Source organism: Phocoena sinus, chromosome 11 (assembly GCF_008692025.1).
Source record: "Phocoena sinus isolate mPhoSin1 chromosome 11, mPhoSin1.pri, whole genome shotgun sequence".
Lineage (NCBI taxonomy): Eukaryota > Metazoa > Chordata > Mammalia > Artiodactyla > Phocoenidae > Phocoena > Phocoena sinus.
This window is the reverse complement of record NC_045773.1, coordinates 5602828-5630346: the sequence shown is the minus strand read 5'-3', so window position 1 is coordinate 5630346 and position 27519 is coordinate 5602828. Positions and strand designations below refer to the sequence as shown.

The 27519-nt window shown below is 38.3% G+C and overlaps 1 protein-coding gene across 1 annotated transcript in view; it reads left to right on the top strand.

Annotated features, from left to right (window-relative positions):
- The window catches only part of ATG7 (autophagy related 7), a 245835-nt gene that overhangs the window by 101282 nt on the left and 117034 nt on the right, over positions 1 to 27519 (top strand). The window contains 1 exon segment of the mRNA XM_032647922.1: positions 24651 to 24773. Coding sequence (XP_032503813.1) covers positions 24651 to 24773 — 123 coding nt within the window.

The window sequence follows — 27519 nt, the reverse complement described above, 5'->3', positions numbered from 1 at the left end:
GACATGGAAGCAACCTAAGTGTCCATCGACAGATGAATGGAGAAGGAAGTTGTTGTGGCACATATATACAATGGAATATTACTCAGCCACTTTAAATTTTTAGCAGGCTCAAGAACAGATTGGTTAAGCTCATTGGTGAACCAGTTGGTTGACTACCCCCTGGGGGACTTGTCTTTTTAAAGGGGAATCCTGATACCAAGAGGAATGTGTTTCTGAGAGTTGTCTTCAGACTGTACCATCAGGAACATTGTGTGGGCTGGAGCAACATCTAGTGCCCCACCGATGCAGGGTGGGTGGTGAAATTTCCAAGGTTTTCCTCAAAAAACTGTTTATGACAAACATAGTTCACTTTCCTATTTTGGTAAATTTTTAGCTTAAATTTTTTTAAAACATTTGGAGTGTAGGGACATACAGCTGTTAAGAATCCAAGACAAGTGCTGTTTTGAAAGTACAAATGCTTCTGTTTTGCATTTACTTAAGCAAGTAGGATAGTTGCCTCTAATATATTCCTTTGAATACAGATACTGTTTAAGTGACATCATTTTGTGTAGAGTACTGAGTCCAGGTGGTTTGGGGGAAATCATTGGAGGCAAAAAAAAAAAAAAAAAAAAGAAAACGAAAAAGCTTGGGTATCCTTGCATTCTAGGGGCCAAGAAACAGAATGATGGTATTTTTGGCAGGCTCCCAGCAAAACCCACACCCCAAGGCTGTCTTCGTAGCTTCCTGTGGTTTTCCCACTAAAGAGAAACAGCCTTTCTCTTAGAGGGTCCAGGCTGGCAAGTTAGTACATCAGCTTGATCAGCGTCATGTTCCTGCTTTGAGGTTCTGTCCCAGCAGTATTCATTTGGGAAATTTGATGCACCACAGTTGTTACAAACTGAACTGAGCCAGTCTCACTGCTCCCGACAGTGCACATCTTTTTGGTAGACATCGGTAGCTTCCAATAATTAGAGGTTGTTATGCTACCATGTGGTCTGCAACAATAAAATCAAGACTCAGACCACATTTTGCCACACATATGAATATTTATTAGCAAGCAGGCACAAAAGTTAGGCATTCAACCTGTTCTTACAGACAAAAGCCCCAACCTTTTTGCTTTGGCTATGTAGCCCGCATCAGAAGTTCAGTAGAGACAGGTGTGGACATATTCTCATTACAGGATATATCTAACCTTTCCATTGGATCAGGTGATGGAATTCTCTGTTAAGTGTCCAGACCCAGGACCAGAGCCCTAGGCCCAGAGGGCCACTGAAAAGAGTGTTAGGTTGCCTGCTTTGCCAGATACTTACAACCCACATGTACACACAAGGTTCAGTGCCCCTGTACAGTCGTTCTAGCCAACCCATATATATATGAACGCTATTATTTTAATCAGAAAGATTATTTCTACCCTCCTTTTCTCATTAGGGAACCCTCTAATATAGATTTAGATAGCTCTAGTTGATACACTTAAGATAGCCTGACTCTGAAGGTTGGACTTCCAGTCTTTCAAACGTGAACCAACCATACCTGGAGTATGCATTTTTTTTTTATTAAGGTACCTGAAATACTACCTACCTACCCCTAGTGGTTAAGAGTGTGTGTGTACATCATCTGTGAGCACACTATGTATACTGAAGTATTTGAAAACATAGATAGTAGTATAGTAATAGGAAGCTCTTATTTGGCTCCTGGAATACTGTATCTTGTGTAATGTTGCCAGCCAGTGATGAGTGACCTGAGTTACCAGCTGAGCACTAGCCTGCCGTGGTGAATTACCCAGAGCCATGGATGAGTGGTTCACCCATGGAGCAGAGAAAGGAGGGAAGAGAATTATAATTTTAGTTGGTTTTATAGGCTTTTTCAAGTTCTTTTATGTTCCTTCACTTGATGTTCTGGTAAGTGTGGAAGTATTATTTCCCTACCCAATTTTGCAGACAAATCTTTGTCCAGGGTCATAGAATGAATAAATTACAGGAACTATAACTTTGTTTTTAAAAGTATGGTTGATTTATAATATTATGTTAGGTTCAGGTGTATGTATTTCTATTATAGGTTATTATAAGATATTGAATATAGTTCCCTGGGCTCTACAGTAAATCCTTGTTGTTTATCTATTTTATATGTGGTAGTGGGCATCTGTTAATCCTCTACTCCCAATTTATCCCTCCCCGCTTCCCCTTTGGTAACGACATTTGTTTTCTGTGTCTGTGAGTCTGTTTTGTAAATAAGTTCATTTGTACTAGTTTTTAGATTCCACATATAAGTGATATCATGTGATATTTGTCTTTGTTTGAGTTTACTTAGTATGGTAATCTCGAGTTCCAACCATGTTGCTATAAATGGCATGATTGCATTTTTTTATGGCTGAGTAATATTCCATTGTATACACAGACACATACACACCACATCTTCTTTATCCATTCATCTTTTGATGGAAGGGGAACTATAACTTGAAATCTCATCCTGTATAGTTGCTCTGCACTATAGGGGTAAGTTGCTACCAAGAAGAACTGTCACTATTCTTCAAAGAATATCATAGGACTTTGTACTTTTCACCTTGCGGTAGGTGTTGTCAAGCTAAGGCCATGTACCAACGTTATAACATATAACAGAATGCTGGGAGGTTTCTACTTTAGCTAGTGGTAAGTCATGTAATTCAAACAGCTCTCTTACTGAAGTCACTTAAAGAAACTAGATAAAAATTTGTTTAATCTTAAACATTTAAGAGCTAATAAATTGTGAGGAGATGAGTTAAGATTTGGGAGAGAATGTAAACACAGAAGAGTGAGCCTAGCACTGGCATCACTTTTGTCTTGTGGTCATTTGCTGACCTGGAAAAGGAAGGTGAAAGTCTGAGCTCACCTTTGGTGTCCTTTCAAAGTTAGGGAGATAAAAATTGTAGTCTGAGTCTTTGAAACCTGGGAAACCTGCTGAACTATTCCTTACTTTGGATTGGGACTCCCTGAAGAGATATGTCTAGGAATAAGGGTGAACTAGTAGTAAACCAACTCTTACATTGGCTGCAGCTGAGTTTCACATTATCTGAGTGGCCCAGAAACCGTAAGGCTTACTTGGAATTAGATGATTCCATTTAGCTAATGCCCATAGGTGACAGGTAAAAGCAATGAAATGTTCTCAGAGAAAGGTATAATGATTCTATTCTCAAATGATTTCTACAAATAAATTTTCAGTTACAGCATCTGGCCACAATTATAGATAACCAGGCACACAAAAAGAGAAGACACCATACGTGAGAACCAGCCAAAGCAACAGACAACAGAAATAGACTCACAGAGATTCTAGATATTGGACTTATCAGATGCAGAGTATAAAATACTATGCTTACAGTATTAAAGGAAATAAACACCAAATTTTATTTTCAGCAAGGACTGAAAACTCTAAATTGTGGCTTTGCAGATTAAGAAACAAATTCCAGAACTGAAAATGTAAGAACAAAATGAACAAGTTTATAGGCAGTTGGACACAGCTGAAAAGCAAATAGTGAACTGAAGAACTGGTTAGAAGAAACTATTCAAAGTGAAGCACAGAGAGAGGGGGAGAAAGTGAAATATATAAAAGAGAAGGTAAGAAGAGAGTGAGGCCTATCATGTAGTTGGAGTCTTAGAAACGAGAGGAGAAAAAGAGTGCAGTATTGGAAGGATCATTGCTAAACATTTTGAAACAGATGAATGACCTCAAACGTAAGATCCAAGAAGCCCAACAAAGCCCAAACAGTATAAATAAAATGAAATCCACACCTAGACTCGTCACAATGAAACTTCTGAAAACAGAATACAAAGAGGAACCTTAAGGCAGTGAGCGGGGGAAATGTCATTAACTTTAGAAGAGTGATGGTCAGACCGACAGTTGACTTTTCTGTCACAGAGTATAAAGCAAAGGACAGTGGAATAATGTTTTCACTGTGCTGAAAGAAAGAGTTGCCAGCCCCAAATTTTAGACCCAGCAAAAAATAGTGTTCAAGAATGAAAAGAAAGAGGTAAAAGTGAAGGTTAAAGGTATTTTATATAAACAGAACAGAGTCTGCCACCAGTTGTTTGCACAAAAGGAATTCCTAATGGGTATTCTTCAAGTAGGAGAAAAGTAATCCAAATGGGAGGTCAGAAGTGTAGAAAAAATTGAAAACGAAGTGGTAAATATGTGGGTAACTCAAAGTAAACATCGACTGTGTAAGATAATACAGTGGTGGACTTTTTACAATACAGAGAGATTTAAAATACAGGTCAGGGCTTCCCTGGTGGCGCAGTGGTTGAGAGTCCACCTGCCGATGCAGGGGACACGGGTTCGTGCCCCGGTCCGGGAAGATCCCACATGCCGTGCCGCAGAGTTGCTGGGCCCGTGAGCCATGACCGCTGAGCCTGCGTGTCCGGAGCCTGTGCTTCGCAACGGGAGAGGCCACAACAGTGAGAGGCCCACGTACTGCAAAAATAAATAAATAAATAAATAAATAAAAAAGAATAAAATACAGGGCAAACATAGCATAAAAGTTGGGAGGCGGTAGGTAGAATTAGTCTGTTCTAAGATTTGTGCATTGTTTTGGAGGAGGGTAAAGATGTCGATTAACTTTTCACCTTGATAAATCAAGGATATATGTTGTAATATAGTAAACATTAAACAAATAGAAAAATTTTATAACTTCTAACCAACAAAAGGAACGCCCTAATGAGAAAGCAATTTAAAGGAGGAAAAAAGGAACATAGAACAAGTGAAATATATAAAACACAAGAAGAGGTGGTAGACTTAAACTCATACATCAGTAATTACATTAAACATAAATTGGCTAGCTATTGTGGTTGGAAGACAAAGATTTTTCAGACTGGATTTTGTCAGTTTTATGCATTATACAAGCAGTATATCTTAAATCTATGGATACAGAATGATTGGAGATAAAGGTGTAAAAATGTGTACAATATAAATGCTAATCACAAGAAAGCTGGTGTAGCTATGTTAGTAGCAGACAAAATAGACTTCAAGCCAAAAAGCATCACTATGTGTTACTATTACTTTTCGATGATCAGTTTTAATTCACCAGGAAGATAGAATTCTGTATTTGTATGTACCTAATAACATGGCTGCAAAATATATAAAGCAAAATTTTACAGAACTGTAGGACAAATAGGCAATATGTAATCACAGTGGAAAATTTTAACAGATCTTTCTCAGTAACTGATGATAGAAGCATATGAAAAAAATCTGTAAAGGTTATTGAAAATTTGATCAACATGATTTATAAACATATTCTAGTGAACACACTACACCAAACTGAAGTGCATATTCATTTTTAAGCAGGCACATAATATCTTACAAGAATTTATGATAGATTGGATTGTTAATCCTCAACAAATTTCAAAGATGGATATTATACCTAAAATATGTACTCTGATTCTAATGTAATTATGCTGGAAATCAGTAACAGATAAATAGAATATTATCTCCATATGTTTGGAAACTGAAATATATAACCCTAAATAACTAATGAGTTAAAGAAGATACAATGGAAATTAAGAAGTATTTTAAATAAATAATAAAAATATTTCATATAAAATTTATAGCATATAGATAAACAGTACTTAATAGAAAAATGTATAGCCTTAAAAGAGAAAAGACCCCCAAAGTAACTAGCAAATATTATCTCAAGAAGTCGGAAGAGCAGCACAATAAAAAACAAGTAGAAGGTAGAAACTACTAAAGACAAGAGCAGAAAGAAGATCACCAAAGCTAGGAGTTGGCTCTTTGGAAGGACCTGTAAAGTCGATAAATCTCTGGTAAGGCTGATCAAGAGGAAAAAGAAGGCACATGAACATGTATCTTAAAAACATAGAACTGAAATTTTAATTTCATTTACAAGAGACAACATTTATAAACTTGGCTTTTAGAAACAGGCAGAACTAAGTGATATTGTTAGGGAAGCAGGTTTAGGTGGAAAAATTATACAAGTCAGTGTTTACCTCAGGAAGGCAGGTAGGGTGTCGTGATTGGGAGGTGGCTTTGTAGGGACTTCTGATGTGCTGATGTTCTTGACTGGGTAGTAGAGGTTTACTGTAGAGTGCTGTACAGTATTTTAAGCTATGTATTCCATTTTACTTTTCTGTGTTATTTCACAAGAAAAAAGGTTAAAATAATAAATAGGCATTCTGCATGCAGGTTTTTGCAGGCACAGCCATCATTTACGCTGTTCTTTTTGCCACATGTGAAGGGTCTCAGCCTGACACAACTGCTTTTCAGAGCATGGTCATTCGCCTGAAAGTTTCTAATGTAAGAGTTTCCAGAGAGCAGAGGTGGCCTACTTGTAGATCACACAACTCAACAACCTCAGGCCATAAGAGACAGAGTCCAAAGGAACTACCTACACCACACTGAATTTAAGCCAGTTTATATCTACTTTTTGAAATTGAGAGTACTGTTTCCTCTTACGCCCAGCACTCAAATACACATGCCTACAGAGGCTAGGCCAATAAACGGAGTGGAGAGGACTAGGTTGAAGACAACAGGAAATGAATGGGGACTGTGGCCAGCTAGAGCTCGAATTCTTTATGAAGGGCAGCTGTGGCCCAACTCTGGCTGATTATTTACGTGCAAAATTGGGAGTGACGTTGCCAGTTTTTCTGATTTTTTTTTTTTTTTTAAATTTTAAGGGTACGTGGAAATCTGAATTTTAATGTGAAAGCACCTGACTTTTAAGTGTTGGACCAAGCATAACTTCCCCCTCCCCCAAGTATTCCATGTATCAAACCAAATCTGTGTCTGGGCTATTTCCATCCAGTGGCTGTTAGTTTATGGCAGTAACCTCAAGGGCCATGCAGATGGAGATAGAGAATAATGTATAAAATAATTCAATATAATCAAGTACCTAAGTTTTCTCAATGGAGCTTGCTTGCCAAATATGTGCTAGTATAATTATCAGCCCCCAAATTAAAAGAAATTCACTGAACCAAAATTCACACATTACAAGACTCACTTGGGGTAATAAGTTTTTTTAATGAGACCTGACTCTATCTCAAGGGGTACTAAAAACTTTTTATCATAAAGAATTTATTAAAGGGATTGACTAAAACTGCTAAATAAACAGTAATATCACACGAAGTAATTTCTTTTAGGAGGAATAGCTAAAGATGAGTTTTTAACATTAACTTAAAGGGAATGTACATGCTTCTTCATAGGTTGAGTCTCAAGAGAATGTGCTCCTGTTTGGATATAGCAGGTGTTTTCAGACGGACCCACGGCATCTGTGTCATCTGAGAACTCACTAGAAATGCAAATTCTTAGATCCCACCCTAGACCTAATTAATCACAGACTCTGGGGGGTGGAACCCATCTCTGTTTTAACAAGCTCTCCAGGGGATTCTGATGTGTGCTCTAGTTTGAGAGTCACTGCTCTGTAGTTTTTGTGCTTTGTGACTTACTTTGAAGAATGAATCTAGAAAGTTTTACTTTGTTATGTTAAGGTTGCAGGTGTATTTTTTAATTAACTTTTATTACAGCTTGTTTTGGATATTTACGTACCGTACAATTCACCCATTTATTTTTTTAATAAATTTATTTATATTTTATTTATTTATTTTTGGCTGCGTTGGGTCTTTGTAGCTGTGTGTAGGCTTTCTCTAGTTGTGGCAAGCGGGGGCTACTCTTCGTTGTGGTGCGCGGGCTTCTCACTGCGGTGGCTTCTCTTGTTGCGGAGCATGGGCTCTAGGCATGTGGACTTCAGTAGTTGTGGCATGCTGGCTCAGTAGTTGTGGCTCACGGGCTCTAGAGTGCAGGCTCGGTAGCTGTGGCGCACCGGGCTTAGCCGCTCCGCGGCATGTGGGATCTTCCCAGACCAGGGATCGAACCCATATCCCTTGCATTGGCAGGTGGATTCTTAACCACTGTGCCACCAGGGAAGTCCCTCAAGTGTATTTTTTTTTTTTTTTAAGTCTTGCAATCCTCCAAATGATCCTTCAAAGAATATCTCCAGGATGTTAGAGTCTTTTAAAAAGATGACTAAGAAAAGTTGCATCCCTAAAAATTCCATTTTAAAGTGAGATTTGTATGACAATAGATGCAATTATATCCTCTTTCCACCTTTCTTGTCCGCTACTCATATGCTTTAGTAGAGAGATGTATTTTTCAAGGGTATTTTTTTTTATTGTTAAGGGCATTAGGGGGAAGGAAGTAAGAGAGTTTTTTGGGTTTTGTTTTTTTAATTGTAGGCATTTCAGCTTGTTTGTGTTCAGATGAAAATGTTAAGAAGGGATACTTCGTGGGCTTCCCTGGTGGCGCAGTGGTTGAGAGTCCGCCTGCCGATGCAGGGGACATGGGTTCGTGCCCTGGTCCGGGAAGATCCCACATGCCGCGGAGCGGCTGGGCCCATGGGCCATGGCCGCTGAGCCTGCGCGTCCGGAGCCTGTGCTCCACAACAGGAGAGGCCCGCGTACCGAAAAAAAAAAAAAAAAAAAAAAACAAAACGGTTAAGATGGTAAATTTATGTTATATACATTTTACCTCAGTAGAAACACTGGGGAAAAAAAGATGGTACCCCTTATACAGAAACACTGAATTTCCAGAAGAAAGCTGTAACCTAGAGCAGGCTCTTTGTAAATATTTGAATAAATGTATTGAGTAATTATTCTTGGAGTGGCTTCTTTTGCATTTTTCCAATTTGCCTTCTTGTCGATTTCTATCAGTATTTAAAATAAGCCCTCCTCAAATTTATGACCTACAATAAGTTTTAGAAGAGTAGATTAATTGGTCAGAGCATCCATTTGTAAATATTTTGGTCATTATAATATCCTGTACATTAACCAACTCAATTTTTTAATCAGTTCAATTTTGTAATGTCAGGTTATTTGAGAAAATCTCATTTTGAGAATTAAAAAGAGTTAGTTTTATAGATTTGGATAAAGTTGCTCATGGCTTATTTTCTTTTTTTCCTTTTTTTTTTTTTTTTTGTCGGGGGTGGAGGATGCAGGTTAGATTTTCTACAAAGGATCTCCACTAGTTCTTTGATCCTCTTCTACTTCCCAAAACTTGAAGGTTTTGAAACCTCCTCAAGAGAACTTACTCTTTCTTCTCACCCTTTCTCTTCACCATACGTATTTCTTTATTTTCCCAAGAATCTTCAGAAGCATTGTTAATCTTTTAAAATGATAAACTAGACTTGGTGCTTATTTAGCTCGAAAAAACTCTCATTGGAAATGACACATTGTTGAGTAAGCATTCCCTAGCAGTCCACAGATTGATGGGGGCAGGGTTAAGTTCATCTCTCTGACCCTCCCTCCCTGCAGCCATCCAAATAGTGTTTTTAATTAGTCAGGCTGCTTTATAGACACCCTACGTTGAATCCTGATACTAACAGCTGATTGTATGTCTGTCTTTTTTAAAGTTAAGGTAAAATTCATATACCTTAAAATTCACCATTTTAAAGTGTAAAATTCATTGTTTTTTTAATATGTTCATGAGTTTGTGCAGCCATGATGCTATCTAATTCCAGAATAATTTCACCCCCAAAACAAAGCTGTATCCCCATTCACAACCTTCCCCTAGACCCTGGCAAGCACATTCTGTCTCTATGGATTTTCCTATTCTGGACATTTGGTATAAAGAAAATTATAGCATGGTCTTTTGTGAATGGCTTCTTTCACTTAGCGTAATGCTTTCAAGGTTCGTTTATGTTGTAGCATGTGTCAGCACTTCATTCTTTTTCATGGGTGAATAATACTCCATTGTACAGATATACCATATGTTTATCCATTCAACAATTGATGGATATTTGACTATTATGAGTTTTTTGGCTACTGTGGATAATGCTACTATAAACATTTGTGTACAAGTTTTTGTGTGAACAAATGTTCTCAGTTGTTCTGGCTATGTACCTAGGAGTATAATTATTGGGTCACATGGTAACTCTATGCTTAACATTTTGTGAAACTGCCAAAACTGTTTTCCACAACCTGTACCATTTTAAATTCCCATCAGCAGTGTAGGAGGGTTTCGATTCTCCTCTTCCTCGTTGACACTTGTTATTGTCTCCTTTTTATTATAACTATTCTACTGAGTATGAAGTGGTATCTCATAGTGGTTTTGATTTGCATTTCCCTAAAGACAAATGATGTTGAGCATCTTTTCATGTGCTTGTTGGCTATTGGTATAGATTTTTTTTTTTGAGAAGTGTCTGTTAAATTCCTTTGCCTAATTTTAAATTGAGTTGTTTGTCTTTTTATTGATAAGTTTAAGGGGTTTTGATCTATTCTGGATACTGAACTCTTGTCAGGTACATAATTTATAAATATTTTCTCAGGTAGCTTGTCTTTTCCCTTTGTTAACGTATCCTTTGAGGCACAGTAGTTTTTAATTTTGATGAAGTTTTAATTTTTGTTTCCTTTGGCCGTCTATGGTTTTGTTGCCATAGCTAAGAAACTTTGTCCCACCCAAGGTCATAAAGATTTACTATGATTTCTTCTAAGAGTGTAATTGTTTAAGCTCTTACATTTAGATCTGTAATCCATTTTCAGTTACTTTTTGTATAACGGTCTATGGTATGGGTCCAACTTCATTCTTCTGCATGTAGATACTCAGTTGTTCTAGCACTGTTTGTTAAAGAGACTATTCTTTGCTCCATTAAATTATCTTGTCACTCTTGTTAAAAAAAAAAAGTAAGGGTTTATTTTTGGACTCTCAATTCTATTCCATTGATCTGTATGTCTGTCCTTATGCTAATGCCACGTAGTACTGATTATTGTATCTTTCTAGTAAGTTTTGAAATCATGTAGTGTGAGATCTCCAACTTTGTTCTTTTTCAAGATTAGTTTGGCTATTCTAGGTCCCTTATATTTCCATATGAATTTGAGGATCAGTTTGTCAATATCCATCATTCCTACTAAGAGCCAGCTGGGATTGCATTGAATAGTAGACCAGTTTGGTCATTGTTACCATTTTACTAGTATTAAGTTTTGCAATCCATTGAACTTGGGATGTCTTTGTATTTATTTAGTTGTTTAATTTTTTTCAATGGAGTTTTGTAGATTTTAGTGTACATGTTATTACAATTATTTTGTTAAAGTTATTCTTAGATATTTTATTGTTTTTTGATGCTATTGTAAGTGGAGTTGTTTTCTTAATTTCTTCTTTGAATTGTTCATTGCTAGTGTGTAGAAATACAATCCATTTTTGTATATGGCTCTTGTATCCTGCAGCCCTGCTGTACTTATTTTGTTCTAAGGGGTTTTGTGTGTGTGGTTTCCTTTGGCTTTTCTATATACAAGATCATGTCATCTGCAAATAGAGATAGTTTTACTTCTCTTGAATCCAGATTTTTTTTTTTTTTTTTTTTTTTGGCTGCACTGTGTGTGGCTTGTGAGATCACTGGACCGCCAGGGAATTCCCCAGATTCAGTCTAGGTAGATGCCTTTTATTTCTTTTTCTTGCCTACTACCCAGAGTCAAACGTCCAATACAGTGTTGAATAGCAGTGGTGAAAGTAGACATCCTTGTCTTGTTCCTGATATTAGTAGGAAAACTTTGAGTCTTTCACCATTAAGTATAATGTTGATGATTATTGATGCTCTGCAACAGGTTGAGGAAATTCTCTTCTGTTTCTAGCTTGTTGAGTGTTTATTGTCATGAAAAGGTGTTGGAATTTGTTGAATGCTTTTTCTGTCTCTGTTGAGACGATCATGTGGTTTTTGTTCTTTATTCTATCAATATGGTGTATTACATTGATTTATTTTCATATATTGAACTAACCTTGCTTTCCAGGGATAAATCCCACTTTCTCATGGTGTATAATTCTTTTTATATGTTGCTGGATTCAGTTTGCTAGTACTATACTGAAGATTTTTGCATTTATATTCATAAGGGACGTTTCTTTGTGATGTCTTTTCTGGTTCTAGTATCAGGATACTACTGGCCTCAGAGAGTGAGTTAAGACATGTTTCCTCCGTTTTTGTTTTTTGGGAGTTTGTGAAAGTTTGGTTAATTCTTCTTTAAATATCCAGTAGAATTCACCAACAAAGTCACTTGATCCTAGTTTTTTTTTTCCATGTGTGTGGTAAGTTTTTTGATTGCTCATTTGCTCTTTTTACTTTTCATAAGTCTATTCAGATTTTCTATTTCTTTCCTTTTTTTTTTGCGGTACGCGGGCCTCTCACTGTTGTGGCCTCTCCCGTTAGAGTGCACAGTCTCCAGACGCGCAGGCTCAGCGGCCATGGCTCACAGGCCCAGCCGCTCCGCGGCATGTGGTATCTTTCCCAGACCAAGGCACGAACCCGTGTCCCCTGCGTTGGCAGGTGGACTCTCAACCACTGCACCACTAGGGAAGCCCCTTTTTTTTCAATTTTTAAAAAATTTTTTAAAAATCTATTTTTGGCTGCTTTGGGTCTTTGTTGCTGTGTGCCGGCTTTCTCTAGTTGTGGCGAGCAGGGGCTACTCTTTGTTGTGGTGTACAAGCTTCTCATCGCAGTGGCTTTTCTTGTTGTGGAGCATGGGCTCTAGGCACGCTGGCTTCAGTAGTTGTGGCGCAGGGGCCCTAGAGTACAGGTTCAGTAGTTGTGGCGCCCGGGCTTAGCTGCTCTGTGGCATGTGGGATCTTCCCCGACCAGGGCTCAAACCCATGTCCCCTGCATTGACAGGTGGATTCTTAACCACTGTGCCACCAGGGAAGTTCCTCTATTTCTTTTTAAGTCAGTTTCAATACTTTGTGTCTTTCTAGAAGTGTGTCCATTTCATCTAGGTTATCTAGTTTATTGGCGTATGTTCGTTCATGGTATTATAATCAACTTTATTTCTCTGAGATAGATAGTATTGTCCCCTCTGTCACTCTTGATATTAGTGATTTGAGTCTTCTTTTATTTTTGGTCAGTCTAGATAAAGATTTGTCAATTTTGTCGATATTTTCAAGAAACCAGCATTTTATTTATGCTCAATTCTTTATATTTCCTTCCTTCTGCTTGCTTTGTATTTAGTTTGCTTTTGGCTTTGTTTTGTTGTTAGCGTGAAAGGTTAAGTTGTTGATTTAAAGTTGTTCTTTTTTTTTTTTAGAGAGATTTAAAAAAATTATTTATATATTTCTGGCTGCCTAGTTGGGGAGAGCGGGGGCTACTCCTCGTTGTGGTGCTCAGGCTTCTCATTGCGGTGGCTTCTCTTGTTGTGGAGCATGGGCTCTAGGCATGCGGGCTTCAGTAGTTGTGGCTCACGAGCTCTAGTGCACAGGCTCAGTAGTTGTGGCACATGGGCTTAGTTGCTCCGCGGCATGTGGGACCTTCCCGGACCAGGGCTCAAACTTGTGTCCCCTGCATTTGCAGGCGGATCCTTAAGCACTGTGCCATCAGGGAAGTCCCTAAAATTTTTCTTTATTATAGACATTTATAGTTATAAATTGCTCTCTAAGCAGTACATTCATTGCATCTCATACATTTTGGTATGTTGTGTTTATTTATTTTTTCATCTCAAAGTGTTTTCTAATTTCCCTTGATTTTTCCTTTGATTCACTGCTTTTAAAAGTGTGTTTTTTAATATCCACATATTTGTGAGTTTCCCAGATTTCTTTCTGTTATTGATATCTACTTTCATTCCATTGTAGTTAGAGAACATATAGTGTATGACTTCATTTTTTCATGGCCTAACACATGGTATATCCTGGAGAATGCTTCCATGTGCATTTGAGGAGAATATGTGTTCTGCTATCACTGGATATAGTGTTCTGTAGATGTCTGTTAGATCTATAGTTTTGTTCAAGTCTTCTGTTTCCTTGCTGATCTTCTATCTAGTTGTTATATCCATTACTGAACACGCAGTATTGATATCTCCAACTATTATAGTTTACTTATATTTTTCCCTTCCGTTCTGTCAGTTTTTGCTTCATGTGTTTTGAGGCTGTTTGATAGGTACATATATGATTATAATTATACATGTTTGGTAGACTGACCCTTTTATCGTTAGAAGATAATGTCCTTCTTTGTCTCTTAACAATGTTGAAGTCTATTTTGTCTGATATTACTATAGTCTCTCCACTCTCTTTTGGCTCCTATTTGCATGGAATATCTTTTTTTAAAAAGCAACTTGAGGGAATTCCCTGGCGGTCCAGTAGTTAGGACTTGGTGCTTCCACTGCTGGGGCTGGGTTCCATCCCCGGCTGGGCAACTACGATCCCGCAAGCCGTGCCGCTTAGCCAAAAAAAGACTTCACTGAGATATCATTGATATATAAAAATTATATATATTTAAGGTATACAAATTACTGTTTTGATATGTATATGTATATATATAGTGAAATAATCACCACAGTCAAGCTAATCAACATATCCATCACCTCCAGCACCAGTAGTTACCATTATGTGTGTGTGTGTGTGTGTGTGTGTGTGTGTTGAGAAGTTTAATTTCAGATCTATCCTATTAGCACATCTCAAGTATACAATATAGTATTGTTAACTGTCATCACCGTGCCATACATTAGATCTCTAGAGCTTACTCATCTTGCATAATTGAAAGTGCATGGAATATCTTTTTCTCTTCTTTTACTTTCAACTTATTTGTGTCTTTGAATCAAAAATGAATCTCAAGTAGACAGCATATAGTTGGATCACGCTTTTTTAATGCATTTTGCTATGTCTGCCTTTTAGTTGGAGTCTAATTCATTTACATTTAATGTAATTACTGATAAGATTTACATTTGCAATGTTGCTATTTGTTTTCTATGTGTCTCTTGTCTTTTTTCTTTCTGTATTTCTCAATTACCACCTTCTTTTGCGTTAAATAGATATTTTCTAATATACCATTTTAATTCCCTTGTATTTTTTTTTTTTTTTTTTAGTTAATTTCTCAGTGGCTGCCCTGGAAATCACAATTAACATCTTAATTTATAACAGTGTAATTTGGTTTATCATCAGCTTAATTTCATTAGTATACAGAAACTTTGCTGCTGTATTTTAAATCACATAGGAGAGAAAAATTACAACAGAAATATATTTAGTCTTTTTTTTTTTGCGGTACAGGGGCCTCTTACTGTTGTGGCCTCTCCTGTTGCAGAGCACAGGCTCCGGACGCGCAGGCCCAGCGGCCATGGCTCACGGGCCCAGCTGCTCCGCGGCATGCGGGATCCCCCCAGACCGGGGCACGAACCTGTGTCCCCTGCGTCGGCAGGCGGACTCTCAACCACTGCGCCACCAGGGAAGCCCTATTTAGTGTTTTATATTTATCTATACAGTTACCTTTACCTGTGTTCTTTTCTAAATGTGGATTTGAGTTACTGTCTAGTATTCTTTCATTTCAGCCTGAAGGACTCCCTTTAGTGTCTCTGACAGGGCAGGTTTGCTAGTGATGAATTCTTTGTTTTCTGTTTATCTTGGAATGTGTTAATTTCTCCTTCATTTTTGAAGGTTAGTTTTGCTGGGCAAGGAATCCTTGGTTGAGAGTTTCTTTTTCTTTCAGCACTTTGAGTATTTAATTACACTACTTTTGGCCCCTGTGGTTTCTGATGAGAAATTGGCTGTTAATGATTCCTTTTACATGATAGGCTCTTTCTTGTGTTTACAGGAGTCTCGCTTTGTCTTTTTACAGTTTGGTTATGTGGTATGGATCTTGTTGAGTTTATTCTACTTGGAGTTGAGCTTCTTGGATGTATAGATTAATGTTTTTCATCAAATTTGGGACGTTTTCTCCCATTATTTCCTCAAGTATTCTTTCTGCCCTTTTCTGTCTCTCCTATCTTCTGAAACTCCTATTATGCATATGTTGGTATGCTTGATGGATATTTGAGGCTGTATTCATTTTTCTTCATTCTTTTTTCTTTCTGTTCCTCAGACTGGATAGTGTCAGTTGACCTATCTTCATGTTCAATGATTCTTTCTTCAATGATTCTTTCTTCAACTTGCCCAAATCTACTGTTGAGTGTCTCTCATGAATTTTTCAGTTGTACTTTTTAACTCCAGAATGCCTCTTGGGTTCTTTTTTATAATTTCTCTATTGGTATTCTGTATTTTGGTGAGGTATTGTTCTCATACTTTCTTTTAGTTATTTGTACATGTTTTTTTTAGTTCTTTGAACATACTTAAATAGCTGTTTTAAAGTCTTTGTCTAGTAGGTTCCTCAGGGACAGTTGTTATAGACTGATTTTGTTTTTGTTTTGTGAGTAGGACATACTTTCTTGTTTCTTTGTAATTTTTTGTTGAGAACTGGACATTTTCAGTAATATCATGCCACAATTCTGGGAATCAGATTCTCACCCTTCTCTGTGGTTTATTGTTGTTATTCCTTGCTGCTCCTGTTGTTTTTATTTAGTGACTTCTCTAAACTAATTTCATTAAGTTTGTATTCTTTGTCCTGTGTGGCCATCAAGTTTCTCCTCAGTTAGCTTAGTGGTCATCTAATGATTGGATAAAGATTTTCTTAAATGCTTGGAACCAGTAAGTCCCCCAGTCTTTGCTGGGGGGCTCTGTGTGCATACTGGGGCATGCCTTCTGGGCTCAGATGGGCAGTTAAGAACCCTGCCTCACCCTTCATGTCCTACTTGCACACATCCTCGCGATCAGCTAGAGGTGAGAGCTTCAGGCCTTCTCAGATATTTCCTGAGCATGTGCGTGACTTTGGGCATGCACCTAGCTGTGTGCCTGTGCATAGTCTTCTAGATTCCTAAGATTATGGAATTCCCCCAGATTTTCCTTTTAAGCTTTTTAGTCAGCTTATTGTTGCTTCAACTGTTATTTAACATCTCAGGAGATCACAGTGTTAAACAGTTGCTCCTGATACTTTTCAACAACTGGTCCCAGGAAAAAGTCTTTCACACAGGGTGAGTTCTGAGTTTGGTTGAATAAAGACAACAAACAAGTAGGGTCTTCCTTCCAAACAAGTGACAGTTTTGTGAATATGGGGTCAGAGCTCCTTCAGAGCTCCAAATTGCCTCCTCCAGTGGCTGCCAGGCTTGTTTTCAGTGTGGTAGTGTGTTGGTTTTCAAGGCTACAGTCAAGCTAGAAGGGGAAAAGGGACAGAAATGGAGCAAGTTAAGATACCACAAACCTCATTGTTTTTACTGTGAATCAGTTGCTTTTCTTAATTTCTCCTCAGATTTTGTTAGTATTCTCTTTTCTTTTATGGAAGAGAGCATTTCCAGAGGTCCTTATTCCACTATTTTCACTGACATCACTTTGTGTCATCTTTTCTGTACTTATCAAGCCCTATTTAGTGATAATAATTGTATTCTGAGTAATAAATGCAAAAAAAGGTAATAAATGAATAGCATTTCTGTTGCTCTTTGTCAGTGATTCAAGTCATAATCTTTTTTTTAATCTAAGTGGGGAGATAGGTATGGAGTTGGATCCCCATTGTAGAAATGAGCAGACTCAGAAAGATGAAGTGTTTTGCCCAGTGTTGCCAAATTACTGTCCATTGCATTTTGACTCCCAGTTTTCAGTTCTTTCCTTCTACTCAGTTGGCCTCAGTAAATTTGTGATTTTGGTACATGAAGATACCAAGATGTAATATTATTTGGCTTTTTTTTAGTACAGTTGTATGTTGCACCATAAGAAGTTTGGTTAAAATACTAAAGTGTTGGAACTTTCATACCATTGTCAATTATCTCAATTTGAAAGCTATTCAGTGTTTTTTTGTTTTTTTTTGTTTTTTTTGTTTTTGCGGTATGCGGGCCTCTCACTGTTGTGGCCTCTCCCGTTGCGGAGCACAGGCTCAGCGGCCATGGCCCACAGGCCCAGCCCCTCCGCGGCATGTGGGATCTTCCCGGACCGGGGCACGAACGCGCGTCCCCTGCATTGGCAGGCGGACTCTCAACCACTGCGCCACCAGGGAAGCCCTATTCAGTGTTTTGATTTAAAATCTCCTGTATCCTTTAAATTACCATTGTGCCCATTTTACATTTGGATGCCTAAGAAAAGGGTACACTATACAGTGACTTTAGGGAAAGGACAAGAGACTTATCTGTTTTATATTTTTGACATGCCAATAATTATCCTGATTAATGCTATAATTTTGACATGCTATTACACGTTTCTTTAACTTTGCTTGTGTTTTTATTTATATTATGAAATTAGATCAATTTACAGGAAAGAAGAACTAATCTTAAAAATCTCATATCTTTTCAGACTCACTTTTTAAAAATTTTTATACAGTTCTTAAAGGTTACACTCCATTTACAGTTATTGCAAAATATTGGCTATATTCCCCGTGTTGTACAATACATCCTTGTAACCTGTTTTACACCCAATACTTTGTACCTCCCACTCCAACCCTGTATTGCCCCTGCTATTAAATATCTTGAACTCAGAGCTGCCCTCCTTTTTTTAAAGTTTGACCTTATAAGTCCTACCTGTGTCTAAATAGAATAAGTTAACAGCAGCTGATTTAGTTAGGACGATAGCTACATGTTTCCATATGAAGCCGTTTTCTCATCCATTATCTGCTTTATATCACTGACGTATATAGAAATAGGAACAAAGTTACTGAACATCTGGTTGATATTTGAAAATGCCATCGACTGCTGACTACCAGGGACAGTGAGGCAGAGTATTTCTTTCAGTCCCTTTGGCAACTCAGTGTGCCATGGAGAGTAGTGGGGTCAGAGAAGACAAAAGGGAAAAAAAGATCACCGGGAGTGGAATTAATCAAGGAAGACTTCTTGCAGTTGATACTTGAGCTGAACTTTGAAGTGCAAGACCTCATTTGTTAGGAAAGACAAGAGATCATTCTAGGTAGGCCAGCACCAAGAGGTAATGAGAAGGGAGCTGAAGCTTTTCCAAGGTGATGGTCCCAGGAAGGAGCTGGGAGTAGTGAAGGTGGAACAGTCATGTTGTAAGGGCTGCTGAAATCAGGACTTTTTTCCTCTTCTTTGATTCTTTTTTATGATGATGAGAGAAATCCCGGGGCACCAAGAGACAGAAACTGATCAAGGGGCTTCCTGGTGTTACTAGCCGTGCTTCCAGCTCATTATCCAAAGTGGGGGCTTCTCTACCCTGGCATGGCTCCCTCAGCAAAAGTACTGGAAAACAGAGAGTTTTGCCCTCAACTTGAAGTAAAGTCTCTGCAGACGACTGGGTGACTGTCCCTCAGAAGGGAGTGTTTTGACTCTTCTTTCATGGATTCTCATAGGATGGGAACTAAGGGTCCTGGTGGCTTCTAGCCATACTCTTTTATTACCCTATCTGGGATATTGGGCAAGCTTTTCCTAAGTTTTTTTTAGAAATCATGACCCATGTATATTTTTAAATCATCAAGAGCAAATAAGTACAATTTCTAAACAACAAAGACTTTAAATAAGAGTTTTACAGACACTGTGTGTTCCCATCCCCTTTTGAAAATATATTAGCTATGTTTTTAGGTAGGGCACACAGTTCCTCTTGTCCTTGTTTAAGAATAACAGACAAGAGTTGCAAACTGTGAATCCATTCTGCTTCTCATGAACTGAAAGTCACTGCATGGTGTAGTCAGGAGATCTTAGACTCTATGAAAGGCATTCCACAGAGAGCCATCCAACAATTGGAGGATTCTGGAGGGACTTAAATGCCTAGCTGGACAGTGTAGTTTTGATCTAGTAGCCACCAAAGAGTCTCAGCAAGAGAAGTGATATTCCTAAAATCATGTTTTAAGAAGAGATTCTACCATCTTTGTCCAGGGGTATGTGCTCATATACATCATGAATAAAGATCACCTAGCCTTACAGAATAGTTAAGGAAGGAAAACTGTGTCCGTTAGGAAAGGATCTGTATCTTCATACTGAAAGAATCATTATTATTTCTCCACTTAGCAAAGTACCTTTAGAATACTTACAGCCTTCCAAAATGTAATGTGTACAAGACCACATATTATATAATTTACTTAAGAGGTGTTCTATGTTTTATGACAGGTTGTTGCAGTGCTCAAATTCATTGTGATAGTATCTTTTTTTTTGATAATTTAAAACACATTTTTCCCCTTTAAGAAGGTTAAGATGTTTGTAGAGGAAAAAAAACTCCTCCTACGTTTTATAAGCTGCTTATACTTGTAACACAGATTAACTTTCCTGCACATAAAGGGAATACTGGAAAACTCTTGCATGATTAAATATGCCCCTAAGGGATTAAGTTTTTCCACATATTTTTCAAGCCAGAGCTATTAATAATGCTTCAGCCTTAAACTTGCTGTACATCCTGATTATGGGGGAGGCCTTCACTCATTCTGCCCTTGCTGCTAGTTTTTTCACTGTCCAGGTTTGTAGCACTACACAATTAGCTGTGGAAACGTAGGCTTGAAATCTCAGAGAATAATTAAGGTCTGACAAAGTGCCATCTCTGGAGTTACTCCAAATTTTTTTTCAAAGTTTTTGCCCGTTTTTCACTCCCATGTCTTCTTTTTTTTTTTAACCTTACTAGCACAAAGTAGCTGTTTAATTAGTTTAGTAGTTCACCCATGAATAAGTGATCACTGGATGGACCTAGAGATTATCTTACTAAGTGAATTAAGACAGAAAGAGAGACAAATACCATATGATATCACTTATGTGGGATCTAAAAAAAAAAATACAAATGAACTTACTTACAAAATGGAAATAGACCCACGGGCAGAGAAAACTAACATACAGTTACCAAGGGGGAAAAGAGAGGAGGGATAAATTAGGAGTTTGACATCAACATATACATATTACTGTATATAAAATAGATAACCAACAAGGACCAACTCTGTAGCACAGGGAATTATACTCAGTATTCTGTAATAACCTGTACGGGGAAAGAATCTAAAAAGAATATATATATATATATATATATATATATATATATATATAGCTGAATCACTGCTGAATACCTGAAACTAACACAACATCATAAATGAGCTATATGTCAATTAAAAAATAAATTAAAAAAATAAAAACAGCAATATTAATATCATGCCTCTTAAAAAAAAGTGAGTTCACTAAACACACAGCATTTAGCATTTCAAAAAAGATCACTTACTTTCTATGCACATTATTCCTGAGATAACATTCTGGTTTGTAAGGACTCCCATAATTACTGAGGCATTCAATTATTAAGTGCCTTTTTATCCAGGCATTGGATTGTCAAATTAATTTACTGTGGCTAATCAGCCAAAGACTGTACTTCGTTAATGCCTTGGGGCAACAGTCATCCCCTGCCTCTCCAGCTCTCCACGTTCCGTCTCTCTGTCCCTCCAGCCTGCAGGTCTTTCCTCACCAGCCTCAGGTCCCTTCATCGCTGCTCACTAGCCCCTCAAATTCTTTGACCCTTTCTGGCCAGTCCTCAAGCTTATTAGAAGGGTCCTTAACTACCTTTCTCCCCAAACTTATATTTTCTGTCCTGAGCAGGGGCTTTAGGTTGCTTAGGGCTCTTCATGCGCTGCTGATCAGCTGCCCTTCTCACATTCCCCACCCAGCTGCCCCAGACTGTCATCACCCCCCTCAAGCTCCATGTCCCACCCCATCCCCTTTTCTGGCAGCAGATGACCTTGCTGCCTGCTGTTCAGACCATAGAGTTCCTCGGCCCCCAGTTCCCTTCTCTCCTAACTTAACACTTCATCTGCTTTGCTGGTCCCTACCTACACACTTCTGTGCCTGGGGCAGAGCAACCCCTCGTTTCTAGCTCCAACTTCTTCATTAGGACTTCAGAGTTCTTCCTCTTCTTCTGAGAACTTTCTCCAGCACTGAAGAAAAAAATAAAAACTAAGTTGAGATTTTAATATTATTTGATGAAGTAATATGTGCACATGGTTTTAAAAATTCATGTAGGGGCTTCCCTGGTGGCGCAGTGGTTGGGAGTCCGCCTGCCGATGCAGGGGACGCGGGTTCGTGCCCCGGTCTGGGAAGATCCCACATGCCGCGGAGCAGCTGGGCCCGTGAGCCATGGCCGCTGAGCCTGTGCATCCGGAGCCTGTGCTCCGCAACGGGAGAGGCCACAACAGTGAGAGGCCCACGTACCGCAAAAAAAAAAAAAAAAAGAAAAAATTCATGTAGTGTAGAAGAATGTACAGAGGCAACTACTTGATGTCAGGTGTGTGTGTGTGTGTGTGTATTCTTCCAGAGATATTATATGCAAAAACAAGCCTATGCGTATGTGCATTTCCCTTTCTTCCTCTCTCCTCCTCCACCTTTACTTTAAAAATATTAATACTAGACCCATGGTCTGGACATTGCTTTTTAATATATCTCTGTCTTGGAAATCAGTTTATGTTAGTACTATAGAACCACCTCATTCTTTTTTTTTTTTAATCTTTATTGGAGTATAATTACTTCACAATACTGTGTTAGTTTCTGTTGCACAGAAGGTGAATCAACCATATGCATACATGTATCCCCGTATCTCCTCCCTCTTGCATCTCCCTCCCACTCTCCCTATCCCACCTCTCTAGGTTATCACAAAGCACCTAGCTGATCTGCTTGTGCTATGCTGCTGCTTCCCGCTAGCTAACTGTTTTACATTCGGTAGTGTATGTATGTCGATGCTGCTCTCACTTCGCCCCAGCCTCCTGCCCCCCCCCACTGTGTCCTCAAGTCCATTCTGTACGTCTACGTCTTTATTCCTGCCCTGCCACTAGGTTCATCAGTACCATTTTTTTTTTTTTAGAGTCCATATATATGTGTTAGCACTACAATGAGGTATCACCTCACACTGGTCAGAATGGCCATCATGAAAAAATCTAGAAACAGTAAATGCTGGAAAGGGTGTGGTGAAAAGGGGACCCTACTACACTGTTGGTGGGAATGTAAATTGATACAACCACTATGGAGAACAGTATGGAGTTTCCTTAAAAAACTAAAAATAGAACTGCCTCATTCTTTTAATGGATCCTTATTATGTCCTTGATTGTAAATATACCACAATTTAGTTAATTAGTCCCCTTTAAAAGGGTAGTTATTCTTAATCTTTTGTTGCTGCAAACGGTGTTGCAGTGAGTGTCCTTACACATCAGTCTTTGTGCCCATGCAGGCAGGGTAAAAGCAGGAATGGTGTGGGCATGCTGCTTAAGAGTCAACATTCTCATCGTCAGGTTTTCTTTAAAATGTCTACTGTGTAAACTAAAAGATAATTGAATATTGAAGAATATTGAAAAAAAGGGAATCACAATTCCCCAACCCTCAACAACAACAAAAAGTCGTTGAAAAGTCTTTGAAGTGGAATTGCTGAATTGAAGGGCTTATACATTTTTATTTCTGAATGGAGAAAAAAATTTTCTAATTCTTTTTTCTATATCGTGTGTCATTGCTTCTCCAACCTTTCTGTTCATGTGTTGATTTCTTAGATTTATCTTCAATGTCTGCTATCTTTTTGAAACTTTCATCTCTTTATTTATTCTGAGTTTTGAGAGAATTTCCAAGGCATAATGGTTCAGTGTTTGCTTTCTGCAGTTCACAGTTCTTACGATTGTTGAATTCCTAAACGTGAAAGTCATTTTGTGTGTGTGTGTGTGTGTGTGTGGTTTGCTTTTAGGTAGTCGTATGTTCTTACATTGTTCTCAGAAGACTAGTGGTCTCCTATCTTTTGACCTTTTTGTTGAAGGACAACATGTATATGAAAACATGCTTGATAGTTTTTCACAAAGTATACCTTTGTAACCAGAACCCAGATAAAGGAACAAATAGTACCAACATCTCAGGACCTCTCCTGTGCCCAATTCCAATTACAGTCCTTCAGTGGCTAACCACTCTCCTGACTTTTACACCACAGGTTCATTTTTTTAAAAAAACTTTATGTAACTGTAATCCTGTAGCACATACTGCTTCTCCCTTCTCTTGTTTCACATTATGTTTGTGAGAACTATGTATATTGTTGCGTGTAGTTGTCTGTTTATTTCTGTATGTTATTCCATTGTATGAATAAACCACAGTTTGTTAATTCATTCTACTGTTGATGGACACTTGTGTAGTTTCTAGTTTGAGGCTATCATGAATAGTGCTTCTATGGATACTTTTGTTCAGGTCTTTTGATGCACATATGTACATATTTTTTGTTGGATGTATATATCTAGGAGTAGAATTTCATGATCACAGGGCATATACATGTTAAACCTTTAAAGCATTTATCTCATTTTGCCTTCCGATGAGAATACTGGTGGTTCCACCTCCTTGTCAGTACTTGGTATTTTCTTTTTCATTTTAGCCATTCTGGTAGGTATGAATTAGTAGTTCATTGTGGTTTTAGTTGTCATTTTCCTGATAACTTGTAATGTTGAGCAACTTTTCATATGTTTATTGACTATTTGGGCAACTTCTTTTGTGATATGCCTGGTGAAATTCATTTTTACATTAAAAAAATTTTTTTAATACATTTTACTAGCAGGTAGGCCACATTTCCCACCCTTTTGTCCCCACCATTTCCCTTTATCCTTAAAAATTTTTTTTCTTGGCTCTTCTCTTGACTGTTGTTTTTCTCCTAAAAAGTGAACTTTAGAATCAGCAACCTCAACTCGTCTAGAAGTTTTAGTGAATTTGCATGTAACTTACTTTGTTGGAGAAATACCGTCATCTAAATTTGAAGATGATGTTGTCATTCTTTCTAAGAAAGAGAAAATAATAAATCGTAAGCCCTCACAGTTGTTTGCCTACCATATTGATTTTTCCCATATTTAATTTTTAATTCTAGTTTTAGTTCCATTTTTGACAAGTGATTATTAGAAGTAAAACTCTCTTAATATGCGTCTAAAGCCTACAGCCCCCTTAAATACATCTATATGTATAAATATCTTACAGGTTCTTGATCAGTATGAACGAGAAGGATTTAATTTCCTGGTGAAGGTGTTTAATTCTTCACATTCCTTCTTAGAGGATTTGACTGGTCTTACGTTGCTGCATCAAGAGACCCAGGCTGCTGAGGTAAGACTAAAACAAGCATTTTGTTCAGAAGACTGATGTGTTTCAAACCTGTTTGATAATTGGATTTATGGAAAAGGAAGGAAGCAGTTCATTACAATTTTTCCTTAGGACAAAATCACTAAATAATCTGCTAGTTATCAGAAAATGAGCCTTCTGCAGTAGCTGGATGACGCCATGTGCAGGTATTGTGTGGTAGGTTCCAGATGCACAAAATTGCTGATAAAGGAAGTACAGGTTATTGATTTCCAAGCACCTCTGGTCCTTACTGAAGAACAGCATGCCTGTGGCCCTTGGAGGGTTGGCTGTGATGTCCATACATCAAAATGCAAGTCAGGGAAGACATTGGACTCTGGCCATGTCTTTTATTTCACAGCTGAACCCATCTTTGTAGGCCACTGAACCTCACCACAAAATGGCTTCCTCAGTTACAACCTAAGAGAGTTTTGTTTTGCTTGTCATTTAGAATATTTTGCAAATCGTAATTTCCTGGGTTGCTACCTGTGTGTGTGTGTGTGTGTGTGTGTGTGTGTGTGTGTGTTTTAAGACTGGGATTACAAACTAGATTATCATTTTGCTTTTCCAAATGCTCACTGTACTTAGAAAAGGGTATGCTGTGTATGTGTGGCACCGTTGGGTCACTTGGCCAAACAGACAGTTCCTCAAAATGGATGAATGAGATTAAATGAGATTAAACCAACATCTCTCCCCGCCATTCCCTACCCACCTCCAACCCCCACCCCACCCCACCCCCACCCAGTAGCCTAGGTAAAGAAGCTCTTAGGAAAAATGTGGCCTGTCGTAGTGTTTCCGTAAGCTGATAAGGAAAACCTTGAGTGCCTGTATCCTATTGGAGTGGAATACTTGCAAAGTTACCATCAGTCCCACAGTAACTGATGTTGAGAGTAACATAGTTCCTCTGTTGAGTAACAGATGTTGAGTAACATAGTTGATTGATTTCTGCCTGGGGTTTTGTATGCTCAACATTGGGGGAAGCCCCAGTGGTCAGTGAGTGATGGTCAAGCCCAATACTGCAGTAGCTGGTGGTGAAAAGGCTGGTGTTTGGAAGACTGGAACTAGCCTGAGTATAGGAAAACGATGTAGAAATAGCAGAAGGAAATCTTGTGACGCTTTCAGCAGCCACCCCAGAAAATCATGGTAGTGCTCTTCTAGTGCTAGACTTAGAGCTGAAACTGATTCTTCTTTGACTTGATTTGGTGTCCTCTGGGCATTCAGCAGATGCAATCTTCCACTTAAGACCAATAGTTAGACCCACATAGGGTATCTTAGCTTCATTTTCAGGAGATGAATGGCATCTCTGCAGGACTCTAAGAGATGTTGAGATGTTCCTCAGAGCTGTGATTGGCTTCCCAGACATGGTTCAGAGTATTATGTTGATCATGGCTGCCATTTTTTCTTTTGAGCAGCACTGATGGCAAGGGAAAAATAACTTACGGGTCTTTTCAACCACGCAGTCATTTGACTAGTTGGCTGGCGGAATTTTTCCACCCAGCTAGAAATAATTCACATACTTCTCTTTAACTGCCTGGAAGAATTGCAACTTGAAATTGATCCCATGTTTCACTCTTTAAAAACAGAGCAGATGCTCGGATAATGGGCCGATTCCTTCATTAAACCTGGCTTGTTTTGCGTTTTGGTTGGTCATACATTCGTAATCTTTTCAAAGACCCAGAAGGAGAAGGGGAAGTTTGAGAGCAATAGCAGCTAGGTGGTAGGGCAGAAGGGGGTATGATTTCATCCACGAGTCTTATCTTTCTTTTTGAAGTTTTCCTCTATTAAATTGCATTTATAGTTTTGGAATCATAAGTTACACATCAAATTTTAGATTAGAGGTGGTAAACTTGTTGGCCTATGAGCCCGATACGGCTTACAGGTGTGTTTTGTTTGGCCTACCCTATGTGTTAAATTCTGAATAAAGCCAACATTTAAAAATTATGAGTTTTACCTAAAAATATGAACGTTCCCATTTCCAGCTTCTTTGAAAAATCAGATCTGGCAACCCCAGGCCTGCATTCCTTAATAGTGATATTAGCCGGAGCCAAGAAGAAAATTTTATAGATAAATAATGCACCTGATACAAAGTTTTATAGGCATAAAAATATTCTGTGTGGAAAGGAAACCTTCCTCCTGCACCTGTCCCTTAACACCCAGTTCTCTTCCTGGAGACACACACTGCTGTTAGTTTCTTGCCCAAAGGTATTCTTTAGGTGAGGATGCTCTGTTTAGAAGATGTTCTTCACAGTATGGTGGTTCCTTAAAAAACTAAAAATAGAACTACCATACGACCCAACAATCCCACTACTGGGCATATACCCTGAGAAAACCATAATTCAAAAAGAGTCATGTACCACAGTGTTCACTGCAGCTCTATTTACAATAGCCAGGACATGGAAGCAACCTAAGTGTCCATCGACAGATGAATAGATAAAGAAGATGTGGCACATATATACAATGGAATATTACTCAGCCATAAAAAGAAATGAAATTGAGTTATTTGTAGTGAGGTGGATGGACCTAGAGTCTGTCATACAGAGTGAGGTAAGTCAGAAAGAGAAAAAGAAATACCGTATGCTAACACATATATAAGGAATTAAAAAAATAAAAAAAGGTTATGAAGAACCTAGGGGCAGGACAGGAATAAAGATGCAGACCTAATAGAGAATGGAATTGTGGACACGGGGAGGGGGAAGGGTAAGCTGGGACAAAGTGAGGAGTGGCATGGACATAT